Genomic DNA, 22,282 nt, shown 5'->3' with positions numbered 1-22,282 from the left:
GTCCAGCTGCCAGCACATCACCAAAATGAGAGCTTGTAATTCTCCCCATGTGAAGCACTAGACACAGATTACTCTATCTCTTTGTCATTGTGTATTACGTTCTACATATATCTGCAGTCTTTGTTAACACAACAGGAATTGCTGTAAACAAATATAGTTTTAAAAATTTGACACAACAAAATAGACAACAGCATGTCAAAAGAACATGTTAAACGAAGGTAGCAAATGATGTAATATTAGACTTGTACCTCATTTTTTTTACATCTAACTCGGATATTTTCAGGTTATCATTGTTCATCCTGCAGATTCATTGATATTCAAATTAATGTATATCACATGCTCCTCCGATGTAATTCAACATATTTTGTCATACATTTAGTACAAAAGACAATAAAAGATCATGTGAACATAACTTTTACAGAAGTGTACATATTTATTTAACTATTGTTATTTCATCTTGTTGTCATCTTCTTTATTGTTATTTATCATTACGAATTTTAGAAAACACTCATCTGATTGTGATCTCCCTTATTGTAATCTATCATTATGAATTTTAGATAACACTAATCTGATTGCGATCTCCCTTATTGTCTTTCATTATTATTGATATTAGAAAACACTCATCTGATTGCGATCTCCCTTATTGTTATCTATCATTATGAATTTTAGAAAACACTCATCTGATTGTGATCTCCCTTATTGTAATCTATCATTATGAATTTTAGATAACACTCATCTGATTGTGATCTCCCTTATTGTTATCTATCATTATGAATTTTAGAAAACACTCATCTGATTGTGATCTCCCTTATTGTAATCTATCATTATGAATTTTAGATAACACTAATCTGATTGCGATCTCCCTTATTGTCTTTCATTATTATTGATATTAGAAAACACTCATCTGATTGCGATCTCCCTTATTGTTATTTATTATTATTGATATTAGATAACACTCATCTGATTGCGATCTCCCTTATTGTCTTTCATTATTATTGATATTAGATAACACTAATCTGATTGCGATCTCCCTTATTGTTATTTATTATTATTGATATTAGATAACACTAATCTGATTGCGATCTCCCTTATTGTCTTTCATTATTATTGATATTAGAAAACACTCATCTGATTGCGATCTCCCTTATTGTTATTTATTATTATTGATATTAGATAACACTCATCTGATTGCGATCTCCCTTATTGTCTTTCATTATTATTGATATTAGATAACACTCATCTGATTGCGATCTCCCTTATTGTCTTTCATTATTATTGATATTAGATAACACTCATCTGATTGCGATCTCCCTTATTGTTATTTATTATTATTGATATTAGATAACACTAATCTGATTGTGATCTCCCTTATTGTTATTTATTATTATTGATATTAGATAACACTAATCTGATTGTGATCTCCCTTATTGTCTTTCATTATTATTGATATTAGATTACACTCCTCTGATTGCGATCTCCCTTATTGTTATTTATTATTATTGATATTAGATAACACTCATCTGATTGCGATCTCCCTTATTGTCTTTCATTATTATTGATATTAGATAACACTCATCTGATTGCGATCTCCCTTATTGTTATTTATTATTATTGATATTAGATAACACTCCTCTGATTGCGATCTCCCTTATTGTCTTTCATTATTATTGATATTAGATAACACTAATCTGATTGCGATCTCCCTTATTGTCTTTCATTATTATTGATATTAGATAACACTCATCTGATTGCGATCTCCCTTATTGTCTTTCATTATTATTGATATTAGATTACACTCCTCTGATTGCGATCTCCCTTATTGTCTTTCATTATTATTGATATTAGATAACACTAATCTGATTGCGATCTCCCTTATTGTTATTTATTATTATTGATATTAGATTACACTCCTCTGATTGCGATCTCCCTTATTGTTATTTATTATTATTGATATTAGATAACACTCATCTGATTGCGATCTCCCTTATTGTCTTTCATTATTATTGATATTAGATAACACTCCTCTGATTGCGATCTCCCTTATTGTCTTTCATTATTATTGATATTAGATAACACTCATCTGATTGCGATCTCCCTTATTGTTATTTATTATTATTGATATTAGATAACACTCCTCTGATTGCGATCTCCCTTATTGTCTTTCATTATTATTGATATTAGATAACACTCCTCTGATTGCGATCTCCCTTATTGTTATTTATTATTATTGATATTAGATAACACTAATCTGATTGCGATCTCCCTTATTGTCTTTCATTATTATTGATATTAGATAACACTCATCTGATTGCGATCTCCCTTATTGTTATTTATTATTATTGATATTAGATAACACTAATCTGATTGTGATCTCCCTTATTGTCTTTCATTATTATTGATATTAGATTACACTCCTCTGATTGCGATCTCCCTTATTGTTATTTATTATTATTGATATTAGATAACACTAATCTGATTGTGATCTCCCTTATTGTCTTTCATTATTATTGATATTAGATAACACTCATCTGATTGCGATCTCCCTTATTGTTATTTATTATTATTGATATTAGATAACACTCCTCTGATTGCGATCTCCCTTATTGTTATCTATCATTATGAATTTTAGATAACACTAATCTGATTGTGATCTCCCTTATTGTCTTTCATTATTATTGATATTAGATTACACTCCTCTGATTGCGATCTCCCTTATTGTTATCTATCATTATGAATTTTAGATAACACTCATCTGATTGTGATCTCCCTTATTGTCTTTCATTATTATTGATATATATTTTTTCATATTCTTTAGATCTTATTGATATGTAATAAAGTTAAAACTTTAATAAATTATTTTAACTCTGACCTTGTCTGTGATTTTTAATACTCGATGACAGGAGGAAATATCTAGTGTGTACATATACAATGTCCCTGATTTTGTTTGTACCTGTATTTGATAAGATAGAATGCATCTCCCTTATCTTTTCTGCATAAAAAGCAGGCTCCAAGGCTCTATCTCTTACATGCCATGGGTCATACTCTTTCCTTGAAGCTTGATCAGGTTTAAGTTTGGGCTTAATGTGAGCTTTTTTAAGGAACGAGGCTCCATGGTCATCTTACTTGACATAATCTATCTGGATAACTTTAATGTACAAGCAAGATCAATTACAACATGGCTATATCTCTGTGTTACTGATTTAATACAAACAAAAGTCCACTAATATGGCTACAGCATTGTACAAGTCTTTGAATGAAAAGAATTATTCCATTTTTTTTTTACTGCACTTTGGTTTAAAAAGTAAAAATCCTGTGCAAGTGTAGGCCTTTGCCCTTCAATTATGAGGTTGTGTATATCGTTAAAATGTATATACAGAGGTATTACTAAAAACATTACTGTATAAACGACGTCATATGGTGGAAGATTATGGTTACTGATAGACGGTTTTAGAAGATTATAGAATTCAATGAAAGTGGTGGTATTGCATAGGTTGAAACTTAATGCTACCCCATCTAGGTCGCTATTAACAAACCTGTTGCAACCCCTAGCCTGATATGCACATGAGTTAAAATTATCCTGGAAAGGTCTATTTGGCTGTTGATAGCCATCTTCTATAAACATGTTTGATTGTTTTGCATGTGATTGATAAAATCATCATATTTTAAGTAACAAATATATATATATCATCAATATGTTTAGCCTTTCAGTAATTTCAGTACTTTCATTATTGTTTGTTAATTTTTTTTTTTAATTTTCTTGGTAAACTTCTTTGTTATAATACAAATTATTTAAATAAAGTTAGGTTTTCCATTTCTCGGTCAACAATTTGCTAGTTAATTCAAATCAGATATGATTCATCAAACGTGATAGAGAAGGTGCATAATTCTTGATCTGTAAAAAATGTGCTTGGAGTTAAAAAGACGATGAATACTTCTCTGACTACTCTGAGCTGGGTCACTTTCCTTTACTGATTAGTCGTAAGTTTGCTGTTATCAAATATAGGCTTACCTACTGATAGTTGTGGTTTAAAAATCATAGTAATAATGAACTTGTGGAGCTTAATTTAAACAAACCTACGGTAGTTGTAACATGAATTTTATGTATCATGCGAAGCAGGAGCTAAGTAGTTCAGAGTTTTCTGATGCGTGCTTGTCTTAAGTATAACTCTAATGAGAACTGTTCTTTATGTATCCAACGGGCACATGAGGTTTTTATCCCAGAGATGAGAAACAGTTTTGAAAACCCGTCTAAGTGTATGCCATATAAAGACATTGTTGATAGATTTGAATTGCAGTTTTATCTTATTAAGTATTTGACTATCAATTTTTTTTAAAATGTTGTCACTAAGTTTAGGACACAAGTACATAATTCAAGTGTGTTGACACTGGTAGATACCAAGGTATACATAGAAATCAATTTTTTTTTATGTAATAGAAGAGACGTTGAAGATGAAACTCACTTAATATTATCATGTCTTGCTTACTCGGGATTAAGAATATTTAATTTCATTTATATTATTTGCGAATAAAAATGTAAAAACTTAAAAAAACTTTACTAAATACTTAAATTCATGGTTAGTTGAAAAGAATGTCACTAATAAATGTTTGAAATTTATGTTAGTTTTTATTATACTGTTTCTGTACCTGTGTCAATAATTCAGTTTATCAGTGTGTTGTTTACAATGTATGTATTAGCATGTGTCAGCGCTGCTGCAGTTGTTCTCAGGTAAACATGAATGTTATTTGTAGCTATTTATCTAGTATATGCTATGCTGTATTTCGAAAAAAAATTGAAATTTTGGACTGTTGAATCCCCTGGCCCGCTGACATTACCTGTTACACTCTTGGTGATGAAATTGGTTAAAATTATTTCTTGATTTAATTTCAGTGAGAGATCTGGCAAGTATTCAGGAGGTGCCCATCAAGGAAGTAAGTGTTATTTGTACAATTCATTAGTAAATCAATGTATATAGATAAGTTCAATTATAGAGGAAGGCCACCAGGTAAAGATGTATTGTAGTTTTATTACTCTAATTTATGTACCATTCATGAATAGAATATAGGACAATCACATATAATTTACACATGATTGCTGGAAATTAGGTAAAATTGTACTCTGGAAGTAGAATGAATCAAAGTTTTCCCTAGAGATATGTCAGTCAAATATGTGAGTTAAAGGCATATCTCTGAAAAAATGTGAAAATATACTCTGATAGTGTGTCAGTAGGTCAGTAAAAAGCATACTTTAGAAATAGGTCGGTCAAAAGTATATTGTAGAAATAGATCAGTTGAATGCAAAATGTAGAAAAATGTCTGAAATCATGTTCTCAAAATAGGTCAGTCAAATGCATACTCTTGAAATAGATAATTTCAAAGTAAATTCTAGAAGTACATTGTAAGTCAATCAAAAACATCCTCTAGAAGTAGGTCAGTGTGAAATATATTCTAGAAATTCAAAAGCATACTCTAGAATAAGGTCAGTCAAAAGTGTATTCTAAAAAGTGGCAAATCAAATTTAGTCTCTAGAAATAAAGCATATTTAGACTCTAGAAATAGGGCGTATTTAGACTCTAGAAATAGGGCGTATTTAGACTCTAGAAATAGGGCATATTTAGACTCTAGAAATAGGGCGTATTTAGACTCTAGAAATAGGGTGTATTAAACTCTAGAAATAAGGCGTATAGGGCTATACAAAGAATAAATCCTGTACTTTCATTATCACAGTTACTATCATGCAGTTCTTTAATTACTGTATACAAACTTTGTTTATTGTTTTTCAAACCAGCATTTCTCTGGTTCCTTCTAGTTATCGAAAAATATTGTATGAATAGCATTTTTCATCATACTTCACATCTTTGTCAGTTACAATCAATAAGTTGTTAGTTTCAGTCATGAATGTCCTGTTTATGTAGGTAAACAGTGTATACAATTTTTTGTGATTTTTTGTGTTGTAAAGAAGGTCATTGCCATGCCAATAAGACCAGGGCTGGCCTGGACAAAACAGCTAGACGTAAACTGTTAATAGCAAGTGTTCTGTGTCTGTGTTTCATGACTGGTGAATTTGTTGGTAAGTAGAACTTTAATTTCTAACACACATAGCTAAGTTTTAAATTTGTTTGTCAATTCTTATTGATGGATTTTTGCTTCTATACCTCATCTCAAAGGAGCATTTTGTTATGTTGGGATGTCCTTTGTAATCCTTGGAAATAAATAAAAAATATTTAGATCTTGACATGGTGAAGTGATTTCCCTTTTTTATGCTCCTCGAAATTTTGAGGGGGAGCACATAGTCGTCTCCTTTTCCATCCTTCTGTCCATCCGTCCTTTCATATCTGGAGCATAACTTTGCCCTCACTTAAACAAGGATCATGAAACTTTGTGTATACATTGGTCATACTAAGGGGACATGCAGGACACTTGACCCTTCAATTATAGAGGTACTGCCATTTATTATTATTTTGTGTGCAGAGCATAACTTTACCTGTTTTGAAACTAAGATAATGAAACTTGGTGTCTACATTAATCATAATAAGACCATGAGCAGTGTACCAAATTCAGAACCCTTGACCCCTCAATTTTGTAGCTAGAGCACAACTTATAATTGCTTACATTCAAACTAGAATAATGAAATTTGGTGGATACATTGATCATACTAAGACAATGCAAATGAACCAAACTCAGGACTCTTGATTCCTTAAATACAGAGTGTTTGCCCTTTGTTGAAAGTTTTTTCGTCAAGAGCATAAATTTTCCCACAGTTCAGCAAGGAACATGAAGCTTAGTGTATACATTAATCATACTAAGACAGTGTGCTGAGTACCAAATTACAGAGTTATTGCCCTTTGTTAAAATTTTGTGTCGGGAGCATTACTGTTCCTGCATTTAAACTAGATAATTGAAAGGTGACGTATACATTAGTCACACAAAAGCAAAGTCAGGGCCCATAACCCCTCAGTACTGAGCTATTGCTCTTTGATAAATGTTTGTATCATGACCATATCTTTGCTTGCATTAGATCTAGGATTATGAAACTTGGTGTTTATATTAGTTATATTAAGAGAATTGGCAGTAACCCAGATTCAGGGCCTGCAACCCCTCAATCACAGAATTATTGCTCTTTGTTAAAATTTTGTGTCCAATTAAGTTTGTCGTGGATAGCATTCATCATTGTCACTAACACTCTTGTTCTGAATAGGTGGGATCCTTGCTCACAGTCTGGCTATCATATCTGATGCTGCACACATGCTCACTGACTTGGCCAGTTTCCTAATCAGCCTGTTTGCCCTTTTTCTTGCCTCAAGACCTGCTACAAAAAAACTAAGCTTTGGCTGGTATAGGGCTGGTATGTGTTATATCTACTCAGGGTTTTCCATAAGAGCCGGTCGCCGGCCAATTTGACCGGCTACTTTGATCATACAGCCGCCTACACCAATCCAGTTCCGTAATAATGATCCGTACACGACTACACGTACACGGCAGGCCAGCCTCCTACTTTCACTACACAGCCTACTACTAACAAAATTATGGAAAATTCTGATGTACTTCAAAAATTACAAACAATACAAAAACCTGTTAAGTTAACAAAATTTTGATATAGGTAAACTACTGTATTGTTGTTCAAGAGACTGAATTATGTATTGTTGGCAGTAGTTGTGGGGGATTTACTTTGGTTTTATACATAGTCCTCAAATATGGCATGAAATTAAATTCTAAGCAAACTTTTAACGGCAATTTAGATGAAAGGAAATCTGTGCTTTTATACACGAATACCAATGTATAGACATACAAGTATGTACATGTTTGCAAAATTTATAACCCTTGAACGAATCCAAACTGAAACAAATGAGGAATATTAGCACCATAAAATTTAACATCTGCAGTTTTGGCTCTAATAGTGCAATTTTTGTGAGAAGGTTCAACTCATTTGCTTTTTGTTTGATTAATTTAATGTACTTCCATCTAACGTTTGTCAATACAATGTATGTCTGTTTGATTTGTGATGAAACTTCAATCAAGTTTACCTGGTGATGATTGGGATTATCCATTTTTTGTCAAATGTTATGAAATCTGTATTTTGACGACAGTAGAAGAACAATAGTTGTAAAGAAATGATATCATGTGTTCAGTTTTCATACTCACATAATTTTTTACCGTAAAATAATTTGTGGAAATATAAATTTTATTGCTCCTTGATAAATATAAAACATTAAAAATTATTTTTCATACACAAATCACAGTTGTAGTGTATGCATATTAAAAATTTACAGATGATAAAAAAGTAATGTTTTGTCTTGCTTTAATGCATGAATTGCCAATTATAAGTAGTTACTATAGTTACAAAATAAATAAGTTTGTGCACAAAATTTGTTATATACTGAAATCTTTATTTTGTAGTATCTTTAATGTGTATCATCAAATATTTTGACATCACAGTTGTTGTAAGAATACTTTTGTATTACAGAGATTCTGGGAGCACTGATGTCAATTGTGATGCTGTGGGTGTTAACTGGAATTCTGGTATACATGGGTGTAGTGAGGATTACAAGCGGTGACTTTGAGTTAAATCCTGTGATTATGTTAATCACAGCATCACTTGGTGTGTGCATAAATATCCTGTAAGTGGCTTTATGTTAATCAGAGCATCACTTAGTGTGTATAAGAGAGATGAAAAATTTCCACAGATCGGCAGATTTCCGCCTTTTCCATGGCAAATTTGGTCATTTTTCAGATCGATGCAAATCCGATGAGAAAATTTCAGGGGTGGGGGGTTAGGTATGTCTTGATGATGAATTTTATTTTTAAGCAATCTTCATCAACTGCGTTCTTAAATCTTTCGATTTATATGCCCTTATATACTGTAAAATTAAACATCGAGCAGTTACGAGCATTGAGTTTCTGGTATTGTCAAATCGATAATACGAAGGAACATAACTCTTACATCAGTCGAACATTTGAAAGCTATAGCTGAATTACAACAGAGATGAAAAATTTCTGCCGATCGGCGGATTTCTGCCTTTTCCAATGCCAGCCACTTTCATCTCTTCTATAAAAACATCCTGTAAGTGACCTTATGTTAATCACAGCATTACTTGGTGTGTATGTAAACATCCTGTAAATGGTCTTATGTTAATCACAGCCAGTTGTCTCTGCTTCCTTGAATAACCTTCATAGACAGGTTTGGCTTAATTGAAGTTTTTTAATGGTTCTTTTGATATTCCATGAACCAACCTGTTCTTTTGTTTAGAATGGGCTTAACATTACACCAGAATGGTCACACACATGGAGGAGGAGCAGGGGGAGGTCACTCTCACAGCAGCAGTAATGCGGAAAGTTTGATCAATTCAAGTATTGAAGACAGAATTTCTCAATATGGTTCGGTCTCAGATGTTGAACAAAACGACAAGGAGAAGCCACTGAAACATTCTTCAAACAACATCAACGTTAAAGCAGCCTTTGTCCATGTTTTAGGAGATTTACTACAAAGTATAGGTGTACTTGTAGCAGCTATCATGATATACATTAAGGTAAATGGTTTATCTCATTACTATGTTTATACAGAAATAAACACATGTTGTTCTGGTGGCACAGTGGTAATGCACTCGCCTTTCACCTAGCCGACCAGGGTTTGATTCCCAGAATGGGCGTGAAAAGGTAAGGGGTCACCTGCCCGACCATGTGGGTTTTCCACTCGTACTCCGGTTTCCTCCCACAATAAGACCCCTCTTGCACTTACATCCAGGCCAACAAGAGTGATTAGTATAAGTTGACATAACTTGTTTTGCAATTGTTGTAAAATAAATAAAGTTAATATATATATTTTTTTAAAATAAATACATGTAAGGTTTAAGCCTATACCTATCTATGGTTATTCAGTAGAATTACTGGCAAATGTTTACTGTCAGCACTTAAGCAGCTTCACTTCAAGAGGTTAAACTTAAAATACTGGTGAAGAATCACTATACCTAATTAGAAATTCTTTTTCATCAAATCATCATACAGGACCATTACATCAGGGGTCAAGGTCAGTGTCAAGGTCAATTGATATCTAGAAAATCCTCTAGCTGCTTTATTTCTTAAAGGATTCCAAATCTTTTCACACTCCTTATGGACCTTTATATCTCACGGAGATTTATATCAGGGTTCTAGTGTAAAGGTCATAGTCACTGTTACTATTTTAAGTTATCTATTCTGTGTCACCTAGTAAAATTTTTATTGCTATTCATTGAGAAGCATGCAATAGATCGCTCTCAAATTTCTAATGTAGATTCCCCTCAGTCACTAGTTGTTTCCGTTAGATTTTGTGATTGATTAGAAAAAAAAAGGGCTGACAGGCGGCCATCTTGGATTTTGACTTTGAAATTTGTTATTCCTTGAGAACTACATCATAGATCTTTCTCAAATATTCAAGTATAGATTCACCTTGATCCCTAGTTATGTCTGTATGATTTTGAGTTTGTTTTAAAACAAAATGGTGACAGACAGCTTTTTTTTGGATTATGACTTTGAAAGCTTGTTATCACTATTTCTTGAAAACGACTGCATAGATCTTTCTTACATTTGATATGCAGATTCCTCTTGGCCTCTAACTGTACCCATTTGGTTTTAGGACTGATCAGAAAAAACAAAATGGTGACCATTTTGGATTATGCAGTTAAAGATTATTATTGCTATTTCTGCAAAGGATTGAAAGTCAAATTTCTTATTATTAAGAGCAAAACAGAGAAGAGAAGCGACAAGAAGGGAAAATATCCAACTTTCGGAGAACAAATAAAGATCAAACAATGGTCGGCGCCAAGATTCCTTGGGGATCTCTTATTACAACAGTGTTTGCATGAATTGTCATAGTTTTGTTTTTCTCACATAAGTTTTATCTATTTTTGTAATGTAACGACTCTTGATCTGCCAGATTTGGGGCCGAATTCCCAATGCAAAATAGTATCTTTTTTTCCCAATTTAGACCCCAAGTTTTCCCAATTCTAAGGAAAACGCCGCTGATTTTCCCAATTCTAAGGGCCCCGGGCCTCGGGCCCCAGTCCCAAAATGGAGTGTGAGAGCCCTGATCAGTAACTAGATAGTCCATATTAATCCTACCTCAGATATTTGGTCATCTTCATTGTACTTAAATCAAGGTGGAACTGTGAAGGAATTTGTATCATGAGCATTGCCTCGTTTCATTGTCTTGTAATAACTCGAGACTTTGAGTCACAGGTAATGTGTTGGTTCTCTTGGGATAATTGCTGGATAAGATTTTGCTGTTTAGTTGTTCATAGAAACATAAAAATTGGCTAAGGCAGTGATAAAGTTCCTATTAAATATCATTTATTGAATACCATTTTCTTCTTTATTGTGGCCTAAGTTATAGAAACATGTAGTGGTATAATAGACTTACTGTAAGTGTTATTGTAACCTCTGGAATGCTCACTGTATAATTTCAGGGTTGTTCCGTCTTGAGTTAAGTCAAGAAAATAAAATTTTGCACAACATACCCATAAACAATAAACAGTAGAACTGGTCTGTATGCATTTTCTGAAAGTTTTATTAACTGGAGAAATATTACTTATGAAAATCAAATATTAACTGCATGGACTATTTAATGGAAACAATCGACCATAATACTTGCTGTCTTTGCCCATTAATATGTAGAGGATATCTGATAGTGTCTTTAATATTAACTGCATGGACTATTTAATGGAAACAATCGACCATAATACTTGCTGTCTTTGCCCATTAATATGCAGAGGATATCTGATAGTGTCTTTATTAATAACAAATATATTTCACAAGTGTGACAAATATTTTAGTGCACACTCGTGAAAGATACAAAAAATATTAGACACTCGAGTGAAATATATTTGTTCTGACTGAAGACACTATAAGATATTTTATTTATTTCATTTTCACAAGCAAAATAGTCAAATTACTGGCATGTTTGGAACAAATAGAAAACGAGAAAGCTGACAAGGCTTTTCGCAGACACAACAAACTTTCTCAGTACATAACAAAATATAGTTTATTTTTTAAAAAATCATTAAAAATATGTAAACACAAAAATAAAATTCAGGGTAAATTTATTTTTATATTTACATAGAAAATATTATTTACTCATGTCATTAAGAGAAAACATTTGCTGTAAAATGTCCAAAGAGAGTTTAACCTGTGATAAGTTACTATGCAGGTGCAAATATGGCTACAGCCTATCGTCGTTGATGTTGATGACACTAATCCCATTGAAAGGCCTAACATGTTAGACGTTCGATTTGAAATTGGATTTGGTCACTGATAAGGTAATTTGCATGGTTTGCTGACTTTCATGGAAATGAATGTTTACCATGGAATTGAAGGTCACAAGTAAACAACCCTTTCAGATGTCTGTGTTTTTTGTAGGGGGGTTTATGATTAAGCAATTTCAGATGTTTTGTGTTCTTTCTTTTTATTTGCATAAGTCTGCAAAAGTCGCTTATGAAAAATAACACTTTTATCAAGGAGATATTTCTCAAAATTTCACTAGCAAAAATGTAATAAACATTTTTTTTTTCTGAAATTTTCAGCCTGAGTGGAAGATAGCAGATCCCATATGTACATTTATCTTCTCAGTACTGGTGCTAATGACAACTTTTACTGTAGTTCGGGATTTATTACGGATTCTAATGGAAGGTATGTGATCCAAATTCAGCCATCTTCTGTCATACATCCTCATACAGTCAGCTTTACTGAAATCTAGCTTAACTCTCCTGATAATATTGAGGTAGTCCATCCCTGTAAATTTTATAGGATCAAACTGGATTAAATGATTTTTATTTCAGTAGTAGATATACACCACACTATATACATAAAACACATATGTCATTACATTATGTTTACTACTTGTTCATATATATACATACTTTTGAACTGCTAATCCAGATTATAGCAATTTTCAAGGTATTGTTAATTTTGTTCAATTAATTGCCTTCTAAAGCACATCATCTTAGATATAAACGTATAAAATACAATGTATCATTGAATTGCTTTATCTATTTCAAAATGATCCCAAAACATGTTTTGTTACAAAACAATAATTGTCAATTTTGTTGTAAAATCTGGTCTCATTTCCTAGCAAAAATGCCTTCAAAACCCATGTTTTTCGTTTATTTTTAGCCCCAGTAGATAGATGGAGGGCTATTCAAATTGTCCTACATCCGTGGTCCATCATCAGTTCATCCGTCTGTCCATCCATATATGATAATTGTTATCACTATTGCTGGAGAAGCACTGGATGAATCTTTCTCAAAGGCTATGTAGGTTCCTCTCGGTCCCTAGTTATGCCCTTTTGATTTGGGGAGTAATCAGAAAAACAAAATGGCCGACAGGTGTTAATTACTATTTCTTAGGAAGGATTCAAGGGATTTCTTTCATAATTCATGTGTAGGTTCCCATTGGTCCCTAGTTATGCCTGTTTGATATTGGGACTGATCAGAAAAACAAAATGGCCGACAGGTGTTAATTACTATTTCTTAGGAAGGATTCAAGGGATTTCTTTCATAATTCATGTGTAGGTTCCCATTGGTCCCTAGTTATGCCTGTTTGATATTGGGACTGATCAGAAAAACAAAATGGCCGACAGGTGTTAATTACTATTTCTTAGGAAGGATTCAAGGGATTTCTTTCATAATTCATGTGTAGGTTCCCATTGGTCCCTAGTTATGCCTGTTTGATATTGGGACTGATCAGAAAAACAAAATGACTTCAAGGCAACCATCTTGGATTTTGTAATTAAAGGTTATTGATGCTATTTCTGCAAAGGATGTTCAAATTTCTTATCATTCAGAGCAAAAACAGAAAAGAGAATAGATCAGAATGAAAAACTTCTAAAGAACAAATAAAGATCAAACAATGGTGGGTGCCAAGATCCCTATGTGGTCTCTTTTCCAGCTTTTATGGGATACTTATCCCAGGATGCCGATTAGGCCTGTAGCATACTGGGATGAAGGGTTACCAAGTTTGGTAATATAAATGACTGTGACATGCTTTTAAGGTCACAGGGATCAAATATGTTAAAATGACTTCTTCTAAATAACCAAAAGACCCAGGGTGCTGATATTTGGCCGGTTTCCTGATTTAAGGAAGGATTACCACATTTATTGATATAAATGACCTTGACTAACTTTCAAGGTGATAGGGGTCAGATATGTCAAAATCTTAAAACAACACCTCTTTGATTACCAAAAGGTCCATGGTACTGATTTTGGGCCTTTAGCATGCAGGGATGAAGGGCTACCAACTTTGTTAAAATGAATTACCTTGACCCACTTTCATGGTCACAAGGGTAAAATGTGTTGAAATACTCAAACAACTTTTTTTCAATTACCAAAAGGTCCATGGTGCTAATGTTGGGTCTGTAGCATGTTGGGATGAACGACTACCAAATTCACCTTGACAGACGGTCAAAGTCACAGAGGTCAATGTGTTGAAATGCAAAAGCAATTTCTTCTCAATATCCAAAAGGTCAAGGGTCTTGATTTTGGGCCTGTAGCATGCTTTCCAACAGGCAGTATATCTGGAGTAATGACATTAATGAATATATTGACATTATTAAAGTTGCTTTGTTGACATTTCCTAACATTATCCCTAGGCTTGGTCTTGTATATTAGCAAACACATTTCAAAATGCCAAGGAAATGTAGTCTCCAAAAATGGATATAGGTAGCACATTATATAAACAATCGCCTAGCTCTGGAAAGAGAGACATCACAGACAGGTTGATCTATATTAAATTTTTACTAGGAGAGACCGCAGTTGCATACCTGTGTTTGTTTGCAATAAGCCTTTATCTCATGTTGTTAGTAGACTAAGCAAAAATGCTATTCATTGTAAAATGATACTTTGTTCTTGTGTTGATGAGTGGAGATGAAGAAGTCGAAACGCTGTGCGGGTGTTGAAGGTTTATTGCGATGTAGGCAATGGAGAGATGGAACACTCACATACCTTCAGGAACCTATACATACTGGCTAGAAAGGTGGTCGTATTTATACTAGCCATGTTAAGGGACGTTATGAACTATATATATTTTCATAGATGATGTCAAATTGTAACTAATTTGAAATAAATTTTATACAAAGGGAGTAATGAACTATAAAAAGTTAATATATAAGATTAGATTATTTAAAATTATGCTAGACATAAGTCAGATGTTTCATCATAATGTATCTGCCTATGTTAATTTAGTACTGACATTTCCTGTGAACAATCATGTATTGACCAGTGGCCAGAGGTATTCTGTCGTTACTGATCTACTACACATGTTCATGTATTAGTTTGTTCCCTGATTATATAAGTCATTACCTGAAGCCTATCTAAGCAGTTTGTATGATGGTCAGTGTAACTTTATCTTGTTGTAAACAGCTGAATCTATTGCCATTTATGTGTGCAAGACCTTGTGGACAACTCATGTATACTTCAATCCATGTTTACCTGTTAGCTAATGTGTATTAGTACTTCATCAGTTAATTAACATGGCAAGTATAAATACGACCACCTCTCTAGCCATGTTAATTAACTGGTGAAGTACTAATACACATAAGCTTACTGGTAAACATGGATTGAAGTTTTAGTCTGGTTACTCTATACCTCCCCCTTGTGCTAAACTGTGTAGATTAACTCATGGCATTAGAGCTTCTTCTGGTGACCTACTGGGTTAAAACTGGATACATTTATCACTCACTAGTGCCTGACTATCTGGGTTAACACCGGATACATTTATCTCCCCCTAGTGCCTGACTATCTGGGTTAACACTGGATACTTTTATCCCCCCCTAGTGCCTGACTATCTGGGTTAATACTGGATACTTTTATGTCCCCCTAGTGCCTGACTATCTGGGTTAAAACTGGATACTTTTATCACTCACTAGTGCCTGACTATCTGGGTTAACACTGGATACTTTTATCGCCCCCTAGTGCCTGACTATCTGGGTTACAATGGATACTTTTATCTCCCCCTAGTGCCTGACTATCTGGGTTAACACTGGATACTTTTATCTCCCCCTAGTGCCTGACTATCTGGGTTAACACTGGATACTTTTATCTCCCCCTAGTGCCTGACTGTCTGGGTTAACACTGGATACTTTTATCGCCCCCTAGTGCCTGACTATCTGGGTTACAATGGATACTTTTATCTCCCCCTAGTGCCTGACTATCTGGGTTAACACTGGATACTTTTATCTCCCCCTAGTGCCTGACTATCTGGGTTAACACTGGATACTTTTATCTCCCCCTAGTGCCTGACTGTCTGGGTTAACACTGGATACTTTTATCCCCCCCTAGTGCCTGACTGTCTGGGTTAACACTGGATAATTTTATCTCTCCCTAGTGCCTGACTATCTGGGTTAACACTGGATACTTTTATCCCCCCTAGTGCCTGACTGTCTGGGTTAACACTGGATACATTTATCTCCACCTGGAACCTAGTATGTATATGAGTCAAGGTGCTTGGAGTGGCACGCCTGGAACCTAAAATGTTTAGGAGTCCAGGTACCTGGAGTAGCCTCCCCTGGAACCTGGTATGTGTACAAGTCAAGGTGCTCGGAGTAGCATCCTCTGTGATCTACAAGGTGTGATCTACATATTCTTATGAAACTGGTTTATAGGTATAAAAGGTATAAAAAGAAAATGTTAAGATAGATACTGGATGAGTAGAGTTTATGAATATTAAAACTTATGTTGACAGGTACGCCACGAGGAATAGACATCAGGGATCTTCAGTCAAGTTTGTATAGACTACCAGGTGTAAAAGATATCCATGATCTTCGGGTGTGGTCACTGTCCATGGACAAACTAGCCCTCTCAGTCCATTTGGCTGTCAGTAAGTAATAGAAAAGTAGTAGCTGTTTTTTGCTCCATTTCTTCTTCTTAATATTAATACAAGCCAAGCATAAATAAGTACTAGTGCATTTAGAATGCAGCTGTGTCTAAGAAATGATAAACTTTTCATAAATGTATCTTAATATTGTCCAAGGGGTCTGGTGATAAATGGTGACAAGGTGGTGATGGTTATAAATAAAAATCATCTTTTTACGGAAACGATTTCCATGAAAATTGGTAGTTTTACACCAGAAACACCATGTTGACAAGATGGCCGCAACATAGCATCTTCTGATTGGTTGAAGTTTAAATATTGTCTGATTTCCTTTAAAATTGGTATGTAGTTGGGTTTTACACCAGAGACACAGTGGTAACGTGTTTTCCAACTGGACAAGATGGCCGCCACAAAGCGCTGCTAAGTGATTGAGATTTAGATATCATCCAATTTTCATTAAAATTGGTATGTAAGTGTGGTTTTACTCAGAAAAACACAATGGTGACATTGGTTTCCTTATTGAACAAGATAGATGCCTCATTTATGGCTTCTGATTGGTTGAAATTTAGATGTCTGATTTTCAGTCCCCTAGGATAGCGCTTTTGATTTGTTGAAATTTGCCTGTGAAAATCTGTATAGAGATGTTATCTGACACAACAAACAAAACACTGATGTCTGTTTTCTTATTGGACAAAATAACTGCCCTCCACAGTAGACTAGTTTGATGAAATTGAAATACATTGTATTGTTCAATTTTCAATACTTATCTTACAAATCTTAACTTAACACTATGTGCATCAATTACGACAGGTGTTTAGGGGACTGATGTAATGGTCCCCATTACAATTAGTTCTTGTTCCGAATTGTGGATGTTTGTCGAGAACTTACACTGAATTAAATTTTTATTTTTTAAAGAAAGTTTGAAAACACATTTTGTGTTTTCATGTGATGATAATAATTAAAAAAAAAATCAACTTAAACAAACCTAAATAAAAAAACGAAACAGGAAATCAGTCTAGTAAGCCTGTAAAAATGCATGTATTGTTTGTATCCCAAGGTGTTGATCATAACCCACTAGATGTACTGAAGGAGGCAACACAGATGATTCAGCTAAACTTTGGTATCCAGGAAACCACAATACAGACTGAAGCCTACGAGGAAGAGATGTTAAATTGTACCCAGTGTCAGGATCTTCCAGACTGACCCCCGCATTTATTGACCCTTTGTCCTACAAGAATGACAAATTTACCACAAAAGACACCTCACAAAACTGACCAGCTTGCCGAAATGGCTAGCCCTATGAACTGTTTACATTTCAGGAAACATTAAGTCTAACAACAAACAATACTCTTTAGGTTTTAATCTGTATGCTAGATACTGGATAAGGCAATTTTATTAAGTTTGTGCCTGTCATTTGTTAAAAACAAAAATTAAACTCAAGTGACTCATGGGCCTCTTGTTTCACAGATATTTCAACACAATGCAATGTTGAAATATTAAAAAATGCAGTTTTACACACCAGTAAATAACAAAAAATTCAAATAAATTCTTAAGGATGTACTCCTCGGAGAAGTGAAAAAGAATCCTATATAGATTTGATTTTAGAAAGCAGATTAAAAGCATAAAATCATATATTGCTGCACCACTTTTTCCGGTACAGGAATATGTGGAGCAGAAAATAAGTCATTTCCATATATAATTTTTATTTTTTTCATAAATAACAGACATTCCCTGTTATTTTTATGGTAAACTTTTTTTAAATAAATTTTCATCTCTCATTACCAATCAATGGAATGATACTTGGATCTTGAGAAAAATCATATGAAAATGCTGAATTTTTATTTGATTGAACAAGTTTTAAATATAGCAACCAAAAAATGAAAATGTTTCAAAACGACATAAATCTTTTACTTGAACATCTTCTAATATTAAACTTTTTGGAAATGCTATCAACTGAATCATGCTGTCAACTATGCCGTCATAAAATGTAGAAGTCCATGAGCAAAATTTCTTCTGAACATCATATTATGAATTGCCTGTTTTCAACTCGCAACTATAGATGACAAAGTATATAAAAAGACATAATTCCAAGATATTATGTTGGAATTTATTTTTTTCTTATTTATTTATCAGAGGAGAACATCCTTAAGTAGCCAAACTCAGCCATGATATTAAAAGTCTTTTCCTGGAAATAGAGTCACTGAGGGGAGATGACTGATTTTAGCCAAACAAGAAACATTCCTCCTTCTGGTACAAAGGCTCAGATCATACTATCTTCATATGCATTCCTTCTTATTCTCCCGCATTCATAAATATTTTAATTATTCACCAATTTCTTCCGACTTTCTCGGAAAATGACCTTTATATATTCTATGTACTGTATTTTCCGGCCTGTGAACTGCACCCGAGTATAAGCAGCAGGACCGGTTTTAGCAATTTTCACGATTTCATCCAAGTAAAAGCAGCACCAGGGTTTAACCTACTCTTTCTTATGATATAATGACCACTCTTGTTGATGTTTGATATACCATTAACAGACAACATAAGGAAGTTTATGTAGATTGTCAGTGTAACATTTAATAAAGTTGACTGATGAATTTTGCACAAATAATCCTTTATCTTATGGATGTGTTCTTAAATAATGCTGGTCATTTAAAATACCTTCGGTACATAAAATAGTGAACTTGTTTGGGGCCTTCAATGATTGCCAGATTGACTTATGTATAGTGTAACAACCTCGCCGCCAGTGTCTGTACTGTTAAATACATTAACATGTTGATAAAGTTCTTATAATCCTGTACTACATTTTTGCAAGCTGCACCAAAGCCGCAGACACGTAAACAAACATGGCCACCATTCTAGAATTTGACTTCTTCACCCCATGAGGCAAAATGAGTAAATTCTTAAAATTTTACTCCACCTACAGGAACGAATAGATGTTGCCCAAATTTGGTCTGAAGCATCTCTTGGTAAAGGGGTATCCATTTTTTCCTGAATAAGGTCAGAGGCATTTTTGGGTGGTGAGGAATCAATCTTGCATAAATGAGAAGTCTCAGCTCATTGGAACAGGATTGGGGAGGTCCAATAAGGAAAATAGAGCAAACTCTACACCTCTTGGTTAGAGTTTGGCCGAATTTCGTCTTAAGCATTGTAAGGTGAAGAGAAATCAATCTTTTATAAACCTTCGATCTCGACCCCTGGGACACAGGGCAGGCCCAATATGGGAAATAAATGGAATTCTTCAAGATCCTACTTGTAACCTGGATGAGCATGACTTACATCGCTGATATAAGAATGACACAAACACCAAATATACAATATCAACAAGACTTTATTACACTATGTATACTCGTATATTCTTACCATATCATAATTTTCATTCCCTTATGTAAAGTTACTATCACTGCAAATAGCAGTCTGATATCCACTAAGTCACTCAGTAGTCATTTACACAACGTCCAATACTCAGAAATGTCCATGGATGGTCTCTACTCATTCTTCCCATTGACTAAGGCAGCTCCAGTCACAATGCTCCATGATACAGAAATATGGTGATCTGTTCAAACACAGTGTAAGTTACCAATAGGGTCATCTTTGAACCTGCTTGCCTACATAGGACATCTGGAGTTACATGATTGTCCAGATAATAAATCATACAGCTATCCACACAGGAACATATACGGCAGTAGAATTGCCCACGCAGGACTGCATTCACTTACTACTTCACCCACATAGGACTGTATAAATGGCCGTCTTGCCCAAAAAAGGAACAGTGTGCACTTTATATACATATAATATGCTACAAATGCAAAACAACATATTTCCGGTATATAACACAACGTAGGGACTATTGGAATGTTATAAAACTTATCGCAAACTGTATTGTGCGTTGATGTACCCCAATTCAACATAAACATGCTCAAACAACCATTCCACCGATCCGCTTTTCTCACGTGTATCTCGTTCCTTCCGCCCTACTAACGTTCACATTATGAACCCGGATCCGGTGTATCCGTATTTATGATATTTACAATAAATTATCACAAGAATGACAATGAAATACAAAGGTTAGAAAACATTGGGATATTAGAATAAAACAGATGTACAGAGTTACCAAGATATTGGAGATAAAGAAAATCATTTAAAATCCTACTCTTCAAGTAAGAATGATTGGATTATGACCAAATTTGGTCTGAAGCATTCTTGGGTGAAGAGAAACCAATTTTGCTAGGTGAGTGATACATGCCCTATAGACCTCTTGTTTTATAAGTAAGTTAAGACTAATACTGAAATGAGTGTACTGTATGTAACAGGGTGTATGTTGGAGACAGAATGAGGGAGGGTGTATTTATGCGAGGGTGAGAGAGAGATCTGTCGGAGAATGTTTTTTTTCACTAGAAACAGATGCAAAGTAATAATCGTCTGATTACAATGAAATGATTCTGTTGCTCAAACAACTATTCCACCGCTCCGCTTGATCACATGTATCTCGTTCCTTCGGTCCTACTAAAGTTCACATTATGAACCCGGATCTGGTGTATCCGTATTTATTATATTTATGATAAATTATCACAAGAATGACAATGAAATAAAAAGGTTAGAAATCATTGGAATAATAAAATAAAATAGATGTTATCAATGCATTATCTACTTGACATTTGTTTATATATAGTTATAAACGGTAGGGACTGTGACGACGATTAAGGATCCAATGTTGTATTAATGGTGATGTGGGTTTTTTTTTTTTTTGTGTGCAGAATGATGGGAACTGTTATGGAATATGGTCCAGTAACATTCCTCAGCTCCAATGAAAGATTCTGGTCAGTGGTCACCTACTTGATGTATTCACAAGAAACTCACTAGAATAAAAATATCATAAAACACTATGTTTCCCACCTAATATGTTTCATATTGTCATGTGTAGAGGAACATGTAAACTGATGAAAAGTGAAGAAACACTTATCTAAAACTGGTAAAACATGGCTTCACTTTACAATGGAGGCTTCACCACTTCACTTTTACACTGGTATGAAATGGACACTTGTGTAAGATCATCTAGGTGTTCTTCACATGAATGCATGTGACCTGGACTGTAATCAAGAGGAATTTGTATGGAAGGTTCAACTTTACAAAACAAGGCTTAGAATTAATTAATTTAGTCAGCCTTTGATAAGATAAATTAATTTTTATTGATGAATTTAGAAAAAAAACATTTAAAATGAAAAGAAATTTAAGATCCTTAATTCCTTTTCCAGCATATGATCCAGAAGTTTTATATATATTGGAGGAATCATGTTTTTTATGCCATTCTTGATGTCATTTTGACTGATTTCCATTGTGAGATCATTATGTAATCTATGAGCGTTATGATGTCATTTATTTATCATCTCTAGCATCGTGAGACATCACAGAACACGATTTCTACATTAAGAACATCATTTAACCATTGAAT

General features: G+C 34.0%; 1 protein-coding gene across 1 annotated transcript in view; it reads left to right on the top strand.

The window, feature by feature from the left end:
- Positions 1–21,964, top strand: part of LOC132561481 (proton-coupled zinc antiporter SLC30A2-like) — a 30,133-nt gene extending 8,169 nt beyond the window's left edge. Inside the window, exons 2-9 of the mRNA XM_060226189.1 lie at positions 4,889–4,929; positions 5,957–6,067; positions 7,196–7,342; positions 8,462–8,615; positions 9,245–9,524; positions 12,549–12,654; positions 16,702–16,836; positions 17,888–21,964. Coding sequence (XP_060082172.1) covers positions 4,889–4,929; positions 5,957–6,067; positions 7,196–7,342; positions 8,462–8,615; positions 9,245–9,524; positions 12,549–12,654; positions 16,702–16,836; positions 17,888–18,033 — 1,120 coding nt within the window. The 3' untranslated portion in view covers positions 18,034–21,964. The remainder of the gene's footprint in view (positions 1–4,888; positions 4,930–5,956; positions 6,068–7,195; positions 7,343–8,461; positions 8,616–9,244; positions 9,525–12,548; positions 12,655–16,701; positions 16,837–17,887) is intronic.
- The last annotated feature ends 318 nt before the right edge of the window (positions 21,965–22,282 follow it).

Source organism: Ylistrum balloti, unplaced genomic scaffold (genome assembly GCF_031769215.1).
Source record: "Ylistrum balloti isolate Yb309-2 unplaced genomic scaffold, AGI_CSIRO_Ybal_v1 Utg371212, whole genome shotgun sequence".
Lineage (NCBI taxonomy): Eukaryota > Metazoa > Mollusca > Bivalvia > Pectinida > Pectinidae > Ylistrum > Ylistrum balloti.
This window is presented reverse-complemented; position numbering and strand designations above follow the sequence as displayed.